At 35.7% G+C, this 20,514-nt stretch overlaps 1 protein-coding gene across 1 annotated transcript in view; it reads right to left on the bottom strand.

Moving 5' to 3' along the window:
* The window catches only part of WDR64 (WD repeat domain 64), a 55,412-nt gene that overhangs the window by 9,911 nt on the left and 24,987 nt on the right, over positions 1 to 20,514 (bottom strand). Inside the window, exons 10-20 of the mRNA XM_072332207.1 lie at positions 20,008 to 20,147; positions 14,324 to 14,447; positions 13,022 to 13,170; positions 11,115 to 11,238; positions 9,927 to 10,096; positions 8,044 to 8,220; positions 6,768 to 6,898; positions 4,093 to 4,185; positions 3,180 to 3,282; positions 1,848 to 1,890; positions 110 to 174 (exon numbers count right to left, since the gene is read on the bottom strand). Coding sequence (XP_072188308.1) covers positions 110 to 174; positions 1,848 to 1,890; positions 3,180 to 3,282; positions 4,093 to 4,185; positions 6,768 to 6,898; positions 8,044 to 8,220; positions 9,927 to 10,096; positions 11,115 to 11,238; positions 13,022 to 13,170; positions 14,324 to 14,447; positions 20,008 to 20,147 — 1,319 coding nt within the window. The remainder of the gene's footprint in view (positions 1 to 109; positions 175 to 1,847; positions 1,891 to 3,179; positions 3,283 to 4,092; positions 4,186 to 6,767; positions 6,899 to 8,043; positions 8,221 to 9,926; positions 10,097 to 11,114; positions 11,239 to 13,021; positions 13,171 to 14,323; positions 14,448 to 20,007; positions 20,148 to 20,514) is intronic.

The following is a 20,514-nucleotide window of genomic DNA, read 5'->3' as shown; positions in this document are numbered from 1 at the left end:
GATGAAATATCTACTGCTGCAAGTGCTACTTGAAAAACAGGTTTCCAAAGATCAGTAGAATTAACATTTTAACAGTCGAATCCCATCCCAAATACATTCAGAAAGGTACCTGAATACTCCATAGGTAGATGTAGCCATTTTCATGAGCAGAAGCCAGCACTGGTGAGTATCTTCCTACATGAGAAATTACATAACACAAGAAAAAACTAAATTTGAAAATAAACTTCAACATAAAGATGGCATTATCATGAAAATGCTACAGATACAGATGGAAGACAGCTGACAAGAAATGAAAACTATCTAAATGGTCTCATCTTAGCTGGCCAGAATTATTACTTCAAGGACCTTTTTCAGAGCATAGCAATAGATTTTACAGAAACTGCATGTGCTAGTGAGAGTGAAGGAGGTTATCAGGACATCTGAGAAGCAGTTCTGAAGCCTCTGCATGAGGGTTCCAGAATTGACTATAAATTTAGCAATTAAACAAAGTTTAATAACTAAATAACACTTACTGACTGAAATCATAGATCTTTATACTCATTTCTCAAATTCAAAGATAAATTCAATGTAGTGGTCACACTGTTTTCTGAGTTCCTGCTGTGATTTGACTTCCCCAAAGCTAGACATTCACTGGCAGCAAGACAAAGCATGAGTGTTCATTTCATTGAGCAGCTACAAGGCTTAGGAATATTCTGTTTTCAGAGTATGCTTCCTTTGCTGAATATATTTAGCCTAAAAACACATTTCAGGGGACCATGTTTGTTGTTATTGAGAAAATCTGCTTTCAAGCAGAGGATAATAAAAAAGGGTCTCAGAAGAATCCAGAGGATCTACTTCTTGCAAATGCACTAACTCCCTTTGCACAGCTTTAACTATTAAGCACATGGTTGCCTGTTTTTTTTTTTTGTTTTTGTTTGTTTGTTTGTTTTGTTTTATTTTTCTGTTGTTTAAGGATATAAAGAAGGGTTGCTCCAAAAATAGTTACTCCTATTTTATTATGGTGGTACGTGACATCAGAGGCAGATGTTGGTGGTATGGCAGTAGAGGTTGAACCTTCCCACCAGTATTCCGTTACATGTTATTGCCACGTGACAGATGGCAGCAGAGATGCAGTCTGACAAATTGGTGGCTGACATGGATGTGCGTATGAAGCAAAAACGTGTCATTTAATTCTTCCACATGGAAAAAATGGCACCCATTGACATTCAGTGGCACAGTGGGGTGGTGGGTGATGTGTTTCAGCAGTGGAGACAGCATTATGAAGACAAGCCATGTTCCAGTGAGCCATGGAGATTTTCCCTAAGTGCAGCACTCAGGCTCTTGATCATTACTAACAAAAACTAATAGTGGCGAATATGTTGAAAAATAGTGTTTGGTCAGAGAATTTCCTCTATCAAATAGTAGTATCATGCTCTTTGAATATAGTATTATTTCCACAGAAATAAGTATCATAGTACTTTTGGAGCAACCTAAGAAAGACTTTTCCTATTAAAATTCTACTTGAATTTTTTGAAGTTGGCTCTTGCTTTACCATTTCAAAAATTCATGGCTTATGTGGGAGACAAATTTCTATTACTGACAATCCCAAATTCTGCAAGGTTATCAAATCACATCTATTTAGAAAAAAACAGCAATAGAGCCTTTCAGATCCTGCATCCTGACCTAGCTTCTGGGAAATAACTACAGAGCAGGGATGAGCAAAACAGAAGTGTATCATCCACAAAAACAATGGTAGCTCTGTTATTCTAAAATCAGTTTACCAGAAAAACTGACACAGTCACTATGATAATCCAGGCAGAAGTCAGGGATCAATAAAAACGATAATGAAAACCAGTGGTTCTTCATACCTGCTGTTATCTGAGTATTATTTTCATTACTTCTTGCATTGTCCTAGAAGCAAGGAATAAAATGTAACAGAATTGTAAAATGGAACTTCGGATGGAACAGTTCTCTAGTGGAAATTATTTCAGGAATTTATTTTTTAAATGGAGGATTCAATTTTTCCCCAATTTTTATTCATCCCATAGCATTTCATCCGAAGGAAATAAAAATTAGAAATGAAAAAATCACAGATGGAATTAATTGGAATAGGCTAGGAGAACGCTAAAGGTAAATTTGATTGAAGGGTACTTATATTTTAGGAAAAACAAAATTCATCATTTATAGTCATATGAATGTGCCCTAGATCTCTTAGTGAATGTAATTCCAAATATTCTTATCGTCATTATTGTCTTGTGTAAAGATGAAAACATGAATGAATAGCCACTGTATTTACTCATGTCTATATCTTCAGTGTGAAAATTGCTGCATTTGTTTCTCATTATATTGGCTTCTGAGGAGACCCAAGACTGACAGCAATCAGTACTGGCTTCAAAAATTGCTAGGTCAGATAAATTGTGTCTATGAGTGTTTGAGGTTTAGAAGAAAGCCCTTTCAACCTTATCCCATCAATATGCAAGAGTTCACATTTTGGGCTTCTGAGGATCTTTTTGAGAACTGAAAATGGTTGTCCATTTTTTAATTCAAATAACTACATAGCACAGAATATTGTATATTTTAATTAGGCTTATGTCTACTTAGGAATCTATACAGTGCTTTGCTGAAACAAAATACTGGGAAAAAAACTGAATGAGCAGGATTTTCTTCCCTTCACCTAATTGCTACTTACTGCTCTGCAGATATGTCATATTCTTCTGGCATAAAAGGACTACAATAATGCAAAAATGTGCAGATTGAGATACAGGCAACTTGATGGTAAATTTAAAAACATCCTATCAGTCATTTGAAAATGCCCTTGAAATTGCATCCAAGTAAATGTGGTTGCATCACAGATACAAACCTCTTTTTATTCAAGTACTTTGTAATTTGTCTGTTTTACCTTCCCATTCTAGCTCTTCATACTCCTCTTTGAAAGTCAGAATTGCTAGTGACAAGCATCTGACACACACTTAGGTAGTCAGATATTCCATGTAGCAGAGATCTAGCTGACTAATAGAATGTGTTGTTAATTCTCTACCTAATTCCCAATGCAAGTTGAAAGATCTTTTTTTTTTCTATAGTTCCTGATCCTAATTTCTGTGCATGGCTTTATGAAGAGATTTTAGTAATCTACAAGATTTTAAAACCTAAAAAGAAATCTGTTTTTGATGCTACTGAATACCTGAAACTGCTATGCCCACCTTATTCTTGTTCCAATACCTGTTCTCGTACTCTGGAAGATCACTTATATCATTATCAATATCACTACTCACAACAGCAGTAGAGGATAGAGAACTAATTTTCCTGTATGAAAAAAAGAATAACTGGACTAAGATGGTTGAAAAGATCACCAACCGTCTTGAAGATGCTGCTTGCTATCTGGAAATCAACATGGTTCAGTGTAATAATGCACAATAAAATATTTCCAGAAATGATTGGACTGATTAGACTAAGAATTGTTGGTGCTTTAGAAATTTATGCAAATAACTTGATAAGATTTACAGTATTGCACATCCAAATTCTCCCATCAAGACTTTCGAGCAAGTGAAATCGATAGTAAATCAAAATTAACACTGATATTTATCCTCCAAAAGTAAAGAGGGAAAATTCACTGCATGACAGTGAGTTTTCCCCTTTCATTTTACACAGTGTTTTTCTTTGCAAAGAGTTTTTAGCTAATTATAAAAAATATTTTTCGGTTTGTTAAAATAATGCTCAGAAATAAGATTGTGTGGAAGGAAAAAAAAGTTGGTTGTAGTGTTTCATGTCTGTTCCTGAATCAAGAAAGGTCAAAGAGACTCCATAACTCTCTGGCCACCCTATGCCAGAGCTCCATCACCTGCACAATACAGAAGTACTTCTTGATGTTTAGATGGAACTTCTTGAGTTCCAGTTTGTGCCCACCGCCCCTTGTCCTGGCACTGGGCACCACTGAAAAGGCCTGATATCAATGTGGGTTGATAAATATAACAAAAGTTTATGGATTGAAAAGCAAATTAACCATTTGAACTTATTTAAATACAAAACAATTTCCAGTTTAAATACGGATTCTTGGTTAACGTTAACAGTAGAATTCCAAATGATAACCCTTGTCATGGTGGAAGTCACAGTTACCTGGAAGAGGAAGCACTATGCACAAGGAATAATACAGCATTGACTCCTGATGCTTGAGGAACTGAGGCCTGGCTGTTCTCATTAATTTTATACCTGAAAAATAATGACGTTTGTACTGAATGTATCAGATCTCTTGTGTATTGTTTCCAGAAAACCCTGTATACTTCATTCATATCTAAAAGTTTAAACATTTCATTTCCTAAAAAATGTCATCTAAGGTTTTAGACAGTTTTCATTAGTTAAATAACTGTGATGGATTAATGATAGTAAGAAGGTAGGTAAAGAATGTACTTGTGCAAGAAAAATCAGGAGCCAAATGGAGTAATGTAAATTCATTCAGCCAAGTATTGAGATAATTTTGAGATAATTTTAGAGAAAACTGAAGTAACCTATGTCAAAATTAACCAGTTACATTACTATTAGAAAAATACCTTGTTCCTGGCATTCAAGCCAGTCATATGTGTGAATTCTGGGTAAAATACTTTCCTTACAAAGCAATGATTTACCCCTCATCTATGGGGAAGTAAAAACAAAGGGACAAACCTAGAACTGCAGTTTTTATTATTTTCTGTGGTGTAAGTAAAACTCGGCTCACTTTTTCACAAATGTGCCAATTCTACACATTACAGATGATGTGAAACTATTGGAGTGGATAGCTAAGTCTTGAGTTTTTATGGTCTTAAAAAGACTTACATTCCATCTCCAACACAGAAGACTGGCTGTACCACACCACTCAGTCTAACCAGACATGTTCAGTTATTCACCCTTCTGATGTAGTAACTCATCCCATGCAACAATTTTTGGAAATATCCTGCCCATCCATTTTGCTGCTTTCAGTGAAAGAGTTTTACTCCCAAACATCCAAAATCACTTCAGACTTCTTGTTAAATACGACTATACATAGTCATACGATAGTTTTCTAGGTAAAGAGAATTATGACCTCAAAGCAACCACTGAAAAACTGCCAGTAATGACACTGGCAAAGAGGTACCCAATTAGTACATATTCTGATGAAGTAAAGGAAGGTTTTCTACCTTTCCTGTTTCCACTGTGAATAAATAATTGACTAGACCTGGGTTCATGGATCATTCTTGCCTTGCGAGCTGGAATTACTCCAGAATAAATAAATAAATAAATAAAATCAAAGGTTCCCTCTTGCCTTATGTTCTGCAGAATATCTTATAACACGATAGTTACAGAACTCCTGTGAGAGCTGTGGGTTTAAAACCATGCAGATAGAAATAGGACCTGAGTCCATATCACCAAATTACTGAGGAGTACCTTAGCCAGGGACTTAATGAGTGAAGAGGATATTCAATGTTGCAGTTTTCTGAAACAAGCTTTTTATTTCCTCTTTCTCACAAATATCTGAGCTAGGAATTTCAAGTTGAAGTGAGCATTATCGCCTGATCAATTTTTGTACTCTTGGAGGTGAAGCAAATGAAACAAGTTTTCAGGTCATGCTAATTCAAAACATACTTTCTTCCCCTCTGTTCAGCTTCCAAAGAAACCTGCACTAATTAACCAAGAATTTTTAAGTTAATACTCCTGAACTATTTAAAGTATTTGCTAGAACTAAGCAAATTGATTAGTGACACTCAAAAATATGTGGTATGGCATCTTATCTGAGCAGCCAGACGTCTGAATCACAAAGGTCTTTCAACAAAATGCTGCTGCTCCCCAGTGAGTGGGCAAAAAAAACCTTCAAAAAACAAACAAACAAAAAAAACCTTTCTGTAAAATGTCTTACTTTTAAGAAAAGATAGATATTTCAAAAGGAGAGTATTTTAATCAGACTTGAAGGTAAGACCAAGAAGATATTTGAAATCAGAAAGAGCAAAGAGAAATAATACCACCAATATAGGCCAATATTGCACATTTCTATTTCCCTTTTCAATGAATGGCTGGAATTCAGGTACACACCTGTGAAAGTCATCTCCTTGCTAGTGAGAAAAATATTTTGACTAATCATCAGTCCAAGCAAACAAGAACAGTGAGATGATTCAACAACCTACCTATTTCAACATTTGTACTGCAGAAACACCATAAGATAAGAAGAAACTAGGCAGTTTTTTGTACAGGACATATAAAAACTTACATCAAATCTACTTGCCCATTTCTACACTGCCAGAAATTTTCATAGCAAGAGAACAACTTTATTTATTTATTTTATTTATTTATTAGGCGCCTTTCTTTCCAAAAGAAATATGAAGAAATAAGTTCAAATAAAGAGCAGAACTACAGTCACATAAGTCAGCAAGAATGTAATACATCCATGATCATTAGCTGAAATATTCTCATTTCCAGATATCCTCTCAAACACAAAACTTAATAAATAAGGAAATTCTATGGCTCCATAGCAGCCATTAACCAATGACAGTGACTTGCTCAGTAAGTTTCCTTCAGTGGCAGTGCTGACATGTGAAAATGCTATTCTTGATTACTTCATTCCTTTCACAAGTGACTCTTTTAATTACTTCTGCTAACTGCAACATGGGGACTAGCTAGCAAAGTGATTTGAAGTGGGAGGGAGAGGGGCCCAGTCAAATTTCTGCTTTAACTCTTGATTGATGTTCATCCTTTACAGTTGAGTACCTCAGAACTTCCAATATGCTGTTTGGAAGGTTCATATGAAATACTAGATAAGAAAATTCCTCCACAAAAGCAAGACTTACATGTATCTGACAGAGACAGATTCAAAATCCCACAGAATTACTGCACCATTTTCACTTCCTGTAGTTATCAAGCTATGTCCTTCTACTTTCAAAACATCAAAGCACTTCATTTCCACAGAAGGTACAAATCCCTACAAAGAACATTAAAAAAAAATTTAGTTGGAACAATGTAGACACTACAGAATGATCTCTTTTAACTGCTAACTTAATATGATGTGTCAATCAACAGTTCATATTCAATATTATTCTAATACTACTGTATTTGAGCTAGACAGAAGAACCAGAAGGAAGCAGAGAGTGAGAGTAATGATAAACTCCCTTCTGCAGAGGATGAAGGCCTCCATCTACCAACCTGTCTTGCTATCCAGGGAAATCTTCTGCTTGGTGGTAACTTAGATTTGGAATATTATGAAGAGGCTGCTGGGGTTTGCCTAGCCTTCAGACTACTTAGTACACCCTGCATATCCCAGTGGATATAAATGTTCTTCCCAAGAGATATGTGGGCTGTCCTGACAAACTGGAGCATAAACATATTTGCCAACAGGTTGGCGAACTTTGAAGAGAGGTTTAAATTAGGACTAACAGGGGAGGGAAACAATGATAAAAAATAAAGCAAAGAGGTTGTGGACCAGGTTGGTAAACAAGATATGTGGTGATGTAGATATGAGGGACCTCGTATCAACCAAAAAGGAATGAATGAACCCACTCTAAGTACATGAAGACAAATAAAGCCCTTACCACAGGACATCACTGTGGAAAAAGCTTTCACACCTTACTAGGGAAATCACAACAGGATGCCTCTATGAAGTGCCTGTACACCAGTGTATGCAGCAAGGGGAACAAGTAGGAGGAATCGGAGATGTGTTTGCAGCTGCAGGACTTGTTAAACATGGGAACAGATATCACTTTAACACTCACCTTGACTTTCATGTGCCACTATCACTGAAGGCCAGGCTATCTATAGCACTGAAGGAAATTTGATTTCTAGAAGATTCCTAACACAAGGACTTCAACTTCTTTTTTTGTACAGGAGTATGAAGTGTGTATTCAGAGCTCCTTAACCATGGCAACAACAGTGCAATGAGTTATTAAGCAGATCTATCTCAGAAACAATAGCTCTCTTACATAATTTATTAAGACCTCCAGTGTACTGGAAAGTATGGAATACTAAGTTGGTTCTTATCCTGCTGTTAAACCACGAGATCCTCAAGGGCACAGTAAACTTTTTACTTTCCAATCTTCTGTAAACGATGTGGAACTTTAAAGTGTTTCTCACCTCTGCATCACTGCTTAGAGAACTGGTGTCAGATGGTAGCTGGATATCTGGAAAAAATTCATGTTTTTGTAAAGTGTCTGGATTCAGTGACAGAAATTCAACTGGACTTCCTTGTAGAAACAACACTGCCTCAGGAAGCACCCATGTAACCTCTAGGTATCTTTGAGTTTCATTACCCTGTTAAAATAAATTAACGAAAGAGGGAGGAAAATATTTTGTTACTCATAAGAAAATGATCAGCAAGGGTGCATCTAAAGCTTGTTTTCTGTGCCTAATTTAAAAAAACATTTCAAACTTTATCTGGCATATGCAGTTTAATTTCCCATTTAAACTAAGTTAAGAAACTTGAGTTTCAGCTACTTATTTTATTAACATGGGTAGTCTCCAGTTCATATCTAGCATATTAGCACAGCTGATGGTTATCTCATTTCTGTGAGAACAAGCCATACTTAAGTCACTGCTTTGAGTTATCAGTCCCTCCCCATTACACCTAGAGCTCCCGCAAATTACCTTAACAGTTTTCCCAACTATTTTGAATTTTCTTTAGTAACCAGTTCCTTTTTTAACCTTACAAATTCTGTTTTGGAAAATGGTACTAAAATCAGCTTCTTAGGTTTTCTTGTGTTCTCACAGCTGTCTCAAGCTCCAGAACAGAGCAATGATTAAGATTTCACTAAGTCCTACAATATTAATTGTCTCAGACAAGAAAATAAAAGAAAAATATGGGGAAGGAGTGAAAACTGTGAGTGAGTACGGTTGACTCTTCTAAACAGTGTTTGGAGTGCTACTCAGGTTTATCTTGCTATTGTGTTTAGAGCCTCTTTAAACTCTCATAATAATAACCTGTATTACTCAGTATTACTGGAACAGTTTTATAGAAAGGTAGTTCTGCAATTATATATAATAGAATTAATTACTTAGACTCACATAGACACAGAAGAGATTCAACTCCTTACCAACCTGTTAGTCAATGGGCTCGTTTACATTGCATGAATAATTCAGCAACTTCAAGTACTAACACTGCAGAGTAATTGGTGCGCAGTAGAATTTCAGATATCACTTAGTATCAAAAGCATAAAGTCTATCACTATAACAAATAGATCTGGAGCTCTGTATGTGAGCACTGGTTGTGAAAATTCCAGAGCAGCCAGAGTGAACTTACACAAACTTCTTGTTGCATCAGCACTAACGAATGCAATCAAGGCACTAAGCAGCTGCTTCCTAACACAAACATTATCTTTAGGAGTGAAATGGTACTTCCTGTCCCTTTGTGAACTGCCAGCTCATACACATTAAATGCACTGGGAGGGGAGCATTTGCCTATACAAGCCATGAACAGTAAATGGCTCCAAGGTGTTCTGCACATAGCCATGACTCAGCCCATTCCAATCTTGCTCACTGTGAGGCTCCTGGTTTCTATCTATGCATGTAAGCCCTAACTTTTTGTAGTGTTGTATAAACTAGCTAAACAATGTGTATTGAATATCCAAGGCTGCATAACAAATTCTTGGTTCTCTTGTTTAGAAACTAATTGTTAACAGGATTGAGAGCCTGATAACTGTGACAATCTATTAAGAAATTGAATCAAAAGGTCTCAATCACAAACAGAAAATACTTATTTTCCATTATAGCTAGTATGTGAAAAGAAATGAACAGAATGCTCAAAACAACAATAGACTAATGAACTTACAAAGAAAAGTTAACTTGATGAGTTATAGAAAGGATAACTTCTTGATAGTTTCTATACATTTATCTACTGATTAATGAGAAAGTCTTATGTTACCTTGAAAATTAGTAGCTAATAAATGAAATAGTAATAATCAGAATGTATCCATATGTATATATATACACAAACACATATATATATAATTATGTTAAAAAACCTGAATGATTTTCATCTTCCCACTCTGTTCCAAAATGAGAAGAACATGCTGACTCTTATTAGCCTTCAGATAGACTAACTTCAGCACGCAATGCTCATCCTTGCTGTGCTGGGTCAAAGGCAAGGTTTTAACTTCCTGTCCACTGCCAAAATCCCAAATTTTCACTGTTCCTAGACAGGAATAAGAAACATACACAAAAGGGAATGAACTTTCAACAACTGATAATGCTTCACACTCAGGAACTTGAATTAGGATAGGGAAAGGAGAAGAAAGAAGAAAATCGAATTGAAGGTGCAGAGCTAAGTCAATCATCTTCAAGAAGATTTAACTGCATATACGTTTATTGAGAAAGCAAGCAAGTCTTGCCTTGTCAGGGAAACCAGGAAAAACCATGACAGGCTGCTATTATTTATGACTCCAGTTTTGTATGACTTGATAGCATTCAACTATGGTCATGCTTTTACGATCCACAGAGTTCAATCTCTATTGCAAAATATAAAATTCTAAATATTATTCAGTATTCTGTGTGGGAAAAGGGTATTTTCCTTTTATGTGAAGCAGCCTTCATATATTTCACATATTTTAATAATTCAGGTGTATACTTGAACATTTGAATGTGAGGAGAATTATTCTTCAGTGTTTACAGATTACAGAATTATTGAAGTTGCTGCAGAATTTGGTGTAGCTAGCACCAAATATGTGAATATGTTGGAGTGATCCTCTCACATTCTGTATAACTGATGCACCTTATATAACACGGGGAAAAGTCGGAAAACACATAAGATATATATATATATATATATATATTCTGGTGTTCATTACCGTATTGATCTGAGACATTATAAAATCAGAAAAAAACACTACAGAATGGTAGCCACCTGGAGCCATTTACTCACTGTACAAGAGATCTAGGTCCAGAGATAAGGAGATATCTTTTCTGACCAAGAGCAAAACCTACAGCCCTGTAATTCTTTGTGAGAATACTTTCTCCCACCTTGGATGAAAGCCGAAATTCATTCTATCACTGAGACAAAGTGGCTCAAGACAAAGAGTTCTGATTGTTTACATGTCATTTCACATAAACATCATAAAATGATCATAGAATAGAATCATAGAATCACCAAGGTTGGAAAAGACCTAAAAGATCTTCCAGTCCAACCATTAGTGGTAATTATTCAGTTGGTTTACCATCACGAGCCCCAGTAGCAAGATAAAAACCATTTGTTTCAATTGCTGCACAGGTCACTTCAATGTTCAGCCCATGTGCATCTTCAATCTGATATATTTGATATCCTGTTTCTAGATCCCAGACCTTTAAAAGAAAAAAGAAAAGAAAAGAAAAGAAAAGAAAAGAAAAGAAAAGAAAAGAAAAGAAAAGAAAAGAAAAGAAAAGAAAAGAAAAGAAAAGAAAAGAAAAGAAAAGAAAAGAAAAGAAAAGAAAAGAAAAGAAAAGAAAAGAAAAGAAAAGAAAAGAAAAGAAAAAGTTAATCATTTGTAGTACATCCTCTAAAACTCCTCACACCTTTTTTTTTCTAGTGTAATTGTATAAAGATGCATACTTCCCTTCCAAGAACATATTTAAACTTCCATGAAATAAATTCTCTGTTATTTCAGCAGACTCAATAGTACACTACCATGTCCTTCTACTGAGATCCTAACGTAATTCCTCCAGATTCAACTTGATTTGTGAAGTAGTCTCTCATGTCTTAAGCACTGTCTGGATCTGATGTTCTTCAGCAACAGATGCTGAAAACTATTTTGTATCTGTAATGTTTTTGTAGCCATCATGATCTAAAGAAGCTGGAGGCTTACAATGAGAAATAACATCCTATTGAGAGTATAACATAGACAATTTACACAAACAAGCCTTCTGCCAAAGAAATGGTATGCACCACCAACTGGCTCAATAAGAGAAGCTACTTCACCCTGCAAATCATGCAACTCAAATTCATCAGTAATTAATGAAAACTGCAGGTCATTAGTGCTTCTGACAACCAGTATCACACTGCTAATTACACCTGTAATGATTCGTTATATTTGTCTATGGGTTTTCTAATATTTGTTCAGTGACTACTTTTAATGGTTCAAATTAATACACATATTTAATATTTAAAATAGTGTTTCAACACGAAGCAGTAATAAAAAGTAAGAACTGTGAGACATTTCCATCACTTTATTTTTCTTGTTAACTGGTTGTTATATTCAACACTTCTCTCTCACTGTATGACTGAAATCCCAAAGGCTCAGAACAACATGTTCTAAGAAATTGAAAGATAAAAGGATCTGCAAAAGGTCAGCAAATTGGCTCCAAATCTGCTAGTCAAACAGAAACAGATTCAGGAAAAAAAAAAGGAATAACAGGAGAATAAAAAAAATAAATGAATCAGGTTCTGTGATTTGGTCACACCAAATGCACCATCAAAACTTTCAATTTTAGTAAAAGAATCTTTATATCTGAGAGACAATGCTAGTTAAAGATTTTTTTAATGCCAGAGCAGCATCTTTTCCATAGTCCTGTTTTTACAAAGTGAGGTTATTCATGTTTTATACCAACCCATGGAGCATCTGAAGTATGCTTTTGTATCCCACTAAGCTGTCTGGGACTCAAGCATTTACCGTACCTAAAGAGATGTTCATGAGATATATGCCTTCTGAATTGAAGAACAGCATGCAATAAGGCTTACATGAGTTATTGTTTGGATACATATTTGACCTGGCATTTAAAGTTTTGCTTGGCAGCTACTAAATAGGACACCATTATTGCTGTACTATCCATTTCCAAACAGGTGAAGTATACCAAAATATGGCCAAAGGAAATAAAAGCACAAATAAAATTGCTGCTTCCAAAGCCTTGCTCAATCTTCCTGGTGTTTGCAGTACAAGTCAGAGAAGCAGTTTTCTAATAAAATTAATGCTGTTCAATCTAATACATCTGATTCATCATTGACTACTTCTTCCCTGAAGAATGTGGGCACAAAAATAGCCGCAAAGCCAACTCTTTAAATAATAAACACTAATTGGTTAACTAACTGCCCAATTACTTATTTGTAATTAAAAAAAATCTGGGACTTTTTACAGCTTAAAGGACAACTCACCTTCAGTATTGACTCAGAGCAGACAGTGAGGATTTGATGAAAAGCCCTGTTATAAGCCAGAACATTTATGCTTTTCTCATGTGTCTTTGGGACCTGCTTTGTATCTTGTATCACTTGTGTTAGGGGATAAATATCAATGACAGTTGCCCCTGCATGTAGTGAGACAAGAGAAAGCATATTTTATAAAACGGTTCATATAAGAAGTAAATGTTTATTCGAGTTTTTCTGAAGAGCATAAGGAATCTTGTCTGTGTTTTGAGACTATCTGTTCTTGGAAAGAGACAACCCAGTTAAATGATAGGTAAGTAGGTCCCTGCCTCAAGCCACTTCCTTAGACAAAAGACAATTTTATCTACATGCAGTGAGATTTCTTCTGTACCTTCCTTTATACAGCACTGCAGGTCTGAACAGAGTTTCACCTTCTGGTGCTCTCTGATCAGAAGGATTGCATAGACAGAAAGGCAGATATGGAAGACAAGACGAAAGAAGGCTTTTATAAGGCAGGCTTGCAATCCAGACTCCTATTTCAGTTCCAGCACAGCTACATTGTAACAGCAGAATAACTCGGTCAGCAGTGAATATACAGCAAAGGATGGAATTGCATAATTCTTGGTAAGAGCCCAGGCACACAGGACAGCAGTTTGGAAAAAGACACAGAAGGAAACCTGTGGCAGCATTCAAATAAACATGAAGGTGAGCCGTAATTTATGGATGTTAGTGAACTAATAGCTGAAAATTTCCTTCATAAAATCAGGTACATAGCCATAAGAATTAATGTACCCACATATAGCCTCAAGTCTTTTGTCCTATTCAGGAGCATTGGGAAATTCACTTAACCTTGTAATGGCACCATTAACAGAGCCCAGGACTAGATTTTTACAGATATTTAGGCACTGCTCCATCCAGTCTTCGTTTGTAAGGACAAAGCTATCTCATTTTCATGAGGACTATATTGTTCAGATTTGGCACCTTCTGATTTCATCTGTTTGGGTTGATGAAAGATGGACTGCATACACAACCTTTTCCTAGTAATGGTTCTGCCATAGTAGCTATGCAACAGAGGGTCACCTGTGCTGGTGCAGATTTTTTATGAGAGTTTCATGCAGGCTCTTTCTTGTTCATCAGTGCCAAAAAATCCACAGCTAATGATGGTCGCTATTTTTTGTAGCTGAGAATTTGCACTAATAAATAGGGTCATTTTGCTCTTTGTAGCTGTTGTAACTCCCATGAAAAGGAGATGTTACTTTTGAAGTGGTTTACATAGAGGGGAGAAGCTCTCACACATTAGTTACAGCAACATACCTGTGATAAGTGTGCCACAAGCATTGTCAAATACCATAACAAGGGGCTCAATTCCTCTAGGACTCTCTTGATCCTGGAAGACCTGCAGCATTGAAAGGGTCTGTAGATCCCATACAATGAAAATCTAGAGAGAGTGGTGGGGGGAGAAAATTTAATGCTGCATCTTTATTGAGTTTTCAAATACTTTTCATTTGTATGAGAAAAATGACATAGCATCCAATGCAAGTCACGTTGTTACGTGTGTTACATCCAAAAACAAACAAGACAAATACCTAAGGCATCTTCATCCTGATTTTACTGAGAATAAAAGGCATAGAAAGGCTAAGTTTTGCAATGTTGACCTGAAAAACATTGGCTTTTAGCTCATCTTCTCTAACACCAATGCAGAACATAAAAGAACTCTGAGAAAGAAACATGAAGGTGACATCTGTCAAACTCAAAATCAAAATAGTAACAGTCAAATTCATTTATGACAATTCAGAAAATTCAACTCTCTGATTTTAATCCCTCTTTATTAGAAGGATATTTGAAAGCAAAATTCCACTCAGAAATATTTTTCCAAATTTGAATTTGGGACTATACATATATATATGTATGAAAATATATATATATATATTTTATATTAGGGATTTCTGCAGTCTTATCTGTCTATTTATGTACAAGCTTAAATATTTCTACTCAGGAACAAGAAAGTCACACATTTAAATGGAGAAAGTAAATGTTTTCCCAAAAGACACACAGAAAGCTGTACTCTGAAACAGAACAAAAGCTTTGACTTATTCAGTTTTCCTCATTATATTCCACTCCTTTCTTCATTTTGAATTTTATTTATTTTTCTGTTAAACATCATTTGTACCCATTATAATTCACAGACAGTATGCTCAGCCCTTAATCATGTTCTTGATCATTGAGAAAACTTCACTTATGCATTTGTTAATGCTTTGAAAAGTTCAGTGCAATTGCCAGGAATGGTTTGATGATTTCTTCAGAAGATATATGCTACACAACTAAGAACTTCAATTTCTTAGTCTGAATAAAGTATTGAAGTATAAATCTTTTTCCTTAAAATACAATCTCAGCATAGAAAAAATACAGTATAAGAAATAAAATAGAAGACTACACTGTTTGCAAAATGAGGGAGTATAAAATATTGAAAGCAAGAGCAATTGATGGAAATTATACAGGAGTATGCAATATCAAGAACAGAGATGGATAGACAGAGGTAGAGATTATTGTAATTTCCTTCTATAACCTGATTTTAAAGGAATTTACAGAGGATCCAGCAAAATTCTGAAAAAGGAGAGAAAATAAATAGATACGCCAGTGTTGAAAAAGTTGAAAAAGTTAGGGCAATGTTTAAGGTAAATCTCCAAGCTGATTTCTGGCACAATCTCAATTAGGAGGTGTAAAAACAGCTCCAAGAACAGAAGATTAATCAGAAGTAAGTACCAGTGGAGATTTTCTAGTCAGGAGAGAAGAATAAGTCCTTGAACAGAGACCTTCCTGGAAACGTCATCCAGATCTATTATAAATTGCAATAAAACTGATATAAATTGGAATAAAACTGAAGACAGACAATTTTAATAGTATCATGTTTTTTTTCAAGCAAAATTGGTCAACAGTCAAAACATAAGCTTGACATTTTATCACAGCAGTAGATCACAGAGGAAATGATTTTACAGCACAAGTAAGAACTTCTTGTACCGTTTCTTGCTTGTTTTCAGCCATTTATGTCAATGCCACATTAAGAATATGTAGTCACTTGTAGTAACAGCAAAAATCTGGTCATTAATAAATTTCCTCCTTCCACTCAACCTTTCTTCCTTCTCCATCCTGGAGGCATCAGATAGGGAGATTATACAAATCACTGTTTCATATGAGTAACACAAGGCACCAAGAGCATGGCTGTGTGATACAATGTCACAGATGCTGCTCATCTGCACCAGCACATCTGAATGTGTATGAATTCAGGAGGAAAGAAAAGAAACAAAAGGCGTTCTTAATTTGAAAGTAGGAGGTGACTGGGGGAGTTGCCTGAGGAACACTTTGTTAAAACTGTTCTATTTATTCACTGAGGAACTTCCCTATCCTGCTAAGTGTTGGGAATCACTGAAGCCCTTTGAAAACATTCTCTTTATGGTAAAATGCTTTCTGACTGTGTCTTGTGAAATCACACACAGACTACTTCTGAGAAAACAAAATCGGAGTGGAGGTGGAGTGCAGCAAGAAGGATCTTTAATTGCTTTTGAAAATTACTGTCTTCATCCTTCACACTGCTTCCACCATACAGGAACACCTAAGCTACATTAACAGTGATACCTTCTGCAGTGCTGACTTACATCAATGAAAAATACTTGTTTGGCTCAGTTATTATGTAATTATTATGTAATTATGTATTTGTGCAGAGATCCTTCTTCAGGGATTCTATTTGCTACATAGCATACCTACTTCAGCATGTCATTGAAGGTTCCATGTTGTAAGTCACAAATTTATACAAAAAGTCTGAACCCTCAAAGAAAAATCACCAAGCATGAAGCAGAGGTCAAACTACAGTTCTGCTTGCCATGTTATTCAATAAAGTAAGTTACCTGTGGAGTTCAGTTTTGCATCCTTTGATCTCTGAAGGTGATCCTACAAAGTACTAGAACTCCCTGTAGTTATTAGAAGACTTAGGAACAAATTGATGTCAATGGAATTGCTTTTGAGGCAAAGGCAAGGAGGATTTAGCTCTAAGCATACTAACACAATGTTATGCAGCAGCCAATACTATACCTAGTGCCTTACTGAGACAGTAATTTGGTGAAGTTCAAAATTACATACACTTCAAATCACCTCCTTAAATAGTACCACTAACCTGGTAATATGTAAGGCTTTTTTTCCTTTTTCCCAGTCATGGAGAGATATTGGAAAAAAATTAAACAGGGTAATAAGCAACAGTGAGCCTGGTTGTAAATTAATGGGACTGCAGGCTATTTAGTGGATGCTAAACAATGACAGATTTTGTAAAAGAGCTGTAGAAGAAGTCTGAGGTTTAAGACAGAGATTTGTGCCCATGAACACCTGGGTTGGGTGAGCTCAAAACAACAGTCATGCTCTTCCTGCTCATGACACAGTTCTCACCTTAGATGTAGTACTGAAGTAATCTTCATGTAAACACCTCACTTACATTTTAAGATCCAATATTTCTTCCTTCACCAATCAAAAAACAAAGGAACTAGAAAACTACAGGTCTGCAAATTTATTTTTAATGTAGATTAATCTTTAAATCTCAGTTTTTGGTTAGAAAATCTAAAGAAATTAACACAGGCTGAATATGGATCTTGATCTTTTCTGCATCAAATAGAGATTATTTAATCAAATATTTAATCAAATCAAATTTAAAATCAAATATTTGCCCGGAAACAGAAAATCTACTGGATCATTTCTTTCACACATGCTAAAAATATATGAAGGCAATTCAATTATAAATGAAATTCATGCATTCTCATATAAACTGAAAAACTGCATTTTGGAAAGGTACCACCATAACCAGAGTCTCCAATGGCAAAAGTGTACAACCTCTCTGTCTGTGCAACCTGTGCCAGTCCTCAGCCACCACCAGAGTAAAGAAGTGCCTCCTGATGTGTGCATCATTTTCCCCATGTTTCAGTTTTTGCCCTGTGCCTGTCACTGGGTACCAATGAAAAGAGCCTTGCTCTTCTTTGATGAGAAGCTCCCTGAGCCTGCTCTTCTCTATGCCAATTTTGCAGTTCTTACTTGCAGAAAAGGTTAATTGCATTGAAAATACCAGAAAGGTAGGTAAGTTGCATGAAAATCCAAAGAAGAAAATTAAATCCAAGGGATTGTTTATATGCTTATAAACAATATATCTAAACAGCTGCATTTGATTTGGAAGAGATTATGAATGGAGTGAAATTTTATCATGCCCAAGAATGGAAACTCAAGAAATGAACCTGTTTATTACAATTGCAGTACTTTCCTACCACACTGTTTAAGTATTAGCTATCAAAAATGAAATTACTTTTAAAGAGAAGAAAGGCAAAATTCTTTCCACTGATTTGAAAATAAAAGTTTTGTGTTGTTTACAAGGGATAGCATAGAAAGTTATACAGGAATGCACTCCTTATCCTAGCCCCATTGATCAACAATTGATATCATGCATTCAAGCTTGGAGTATCAAACCTTGCTCACCTGACTCACTTAAGCAGCCTAATTCAACCAGGCCCACCATAGGAGTAGTTCTAGTAAAATTAGTGGGACAATTCTCTTAGTGGCTTTCATCAATAATTTAGCAGACAAGACAAGATACCTTGGTCTCTACTGTTCTAGTTCCGAATTCCCACTTCACACTAAGTGAGAGACAATGGTTTTCACTGCCGCACAGCATTTCAGTACAAGTGTTATACCACTGTCCTTAATCTTCCCATGTCCATAGATCATTCTGAGGGAAAGATCATGAGAACAACCTACTTCCTACCACATCTCCAGGTTTAAAAACCCCTACAGCTATGACTGTTCTTTTTCCCCTCAATGTTTTCTGAATGCATACAAAGTGCTCTGCAGCATTAAAATAATAATAATAATAATAATAACAACAGCTGCTTCTAGCTGCAAAAGAATGGGCAAAATAACTACAGATAGGGAGGGACAGTTAATAGTGATCTCTGTTGAGATATCTCACTCTATCAGTGAGAATCTATTTGCTCACAGTTTTTGGCTGTTCCTAAACATGACAGGATTGAGCTGCAGTAGCCAGTGAACAGCAGGTAGAAGCACTACCATATCAGATAGTGAAATTATTTACTGTTAGGCACCCTTACTGTAGGCTAATAGGAGACTCTTAGGATACAGCTACTTTAACAAAGAGGTTGTGCTGTATGCAAAAGTCTGTATTTTGGTAAAATGTTTCACACTGTTTTTCAGTATAGTCATCACTGTTGTGTATACATTTTTATTAGCGATGAACAAGAGTCTGCCTGCCGTGCTTGTAAAAATCTGCACTATTTCTGTTAATGAACAATACTTTTAATCACTAAGTTTGATAATTGACACTATTCAGAAAGAGACTGAAAGTTTATCATGGCGTATAGAGTAGTCAGTGTAAGAAAAAAACCCATATATAGATTTCGTAGGTTGACAAGTAGAAAGAAGGGAAATGAATCATAGAATCACTCAGACTGGGAAAGACCTTAAAGGTCATTAAGTCCAACCATGATCTAACCATACTATCCTAACTAACAACCCTCCACTAAATCATGTCCCTGAGCACCACATCCAAATAGTTTTTAAACACATCCAGGGATGGTGACTCAACCACCTCCCCGGGGAGCCTAATCCAGTGCTTAAGCTCTGGAAGCAGTGGGAAGTGGTTGCATGGTTGCAGACTATTGCTATTGAGTTCAGCATTCAGATACTAGTTATGTAATAGTTCTGTCAGCTGATAGGTAACACAGAATCTATCAGAAATTTAATATCTACTATGGTTTGTTGTTTGGTTTTTTTTGCACACACAGAAAGAAAAAAAAGTCAAATTTGTCAATTCTCATTATAAATAAAATAATAAGGAAATGTTAAGCTAAAACTCTACATTTTAATTAAAATAAACAAACAGACGAGCAATAAGATCAGGACCAGACACTATCAGTAGTAAGTACTGATTTCCAAAATTAAAAATAACATTTTACCTTTGCAAAAGAAAGGCTGATAACTTGCTGATCTTTTTCATTCGTCACAATTTCCACAACACTGTGCTGATGTCCTGACAGCTTTCCTGTAGGCCTAGTATTAATCCAGGGATGCCACAAACGAAGGACTTTGTCATTACCTATGAGAAAAAATATATATATTCAAAGAGACTGACTAGTCACTAATGTAAGTAAGCTTCTTAATGGAGCTAATGCTGCTCATACATCTCAGCTTTCAGTGTACAGTCAACTCACGTGAGAACTTTTCATTCTAAAAGCTGCATTTTGGCTTATGTTTTAACATATATTCAATAAAATTCATTCATGCATTTACTAAAGCCATGTAACCAATATGCATTTTGAAGACTTTTATGTTATAGGAATGTCAGTCACTAGCTGCGATTACATGTACTAGTCCTGTAAAAGCTTAACACATAACTAAATACAGAATAGGGGGGTAGATTTTTTTTCCTTCAAAGATCTTATTAAGAAAATGATCAAAGTAAT

Source organism: Excalfactoria chinensis, chromosome 3, assembly GCF_039878825.1.
Source record: "Excalfactoria chinensis isolate bCotChi1 chromosome 3, bCotChi1.hap2, whole genome shotgun sequence".
NCBI lineage: Eukaryota > Metazoa > Chordata > Aves > Galliformes > Phasianidae > Excalfactoria > Excalfactoria chinensis.
This window is presented reverse-complemented; position numbering and strand designations above follow the sequence as displayed.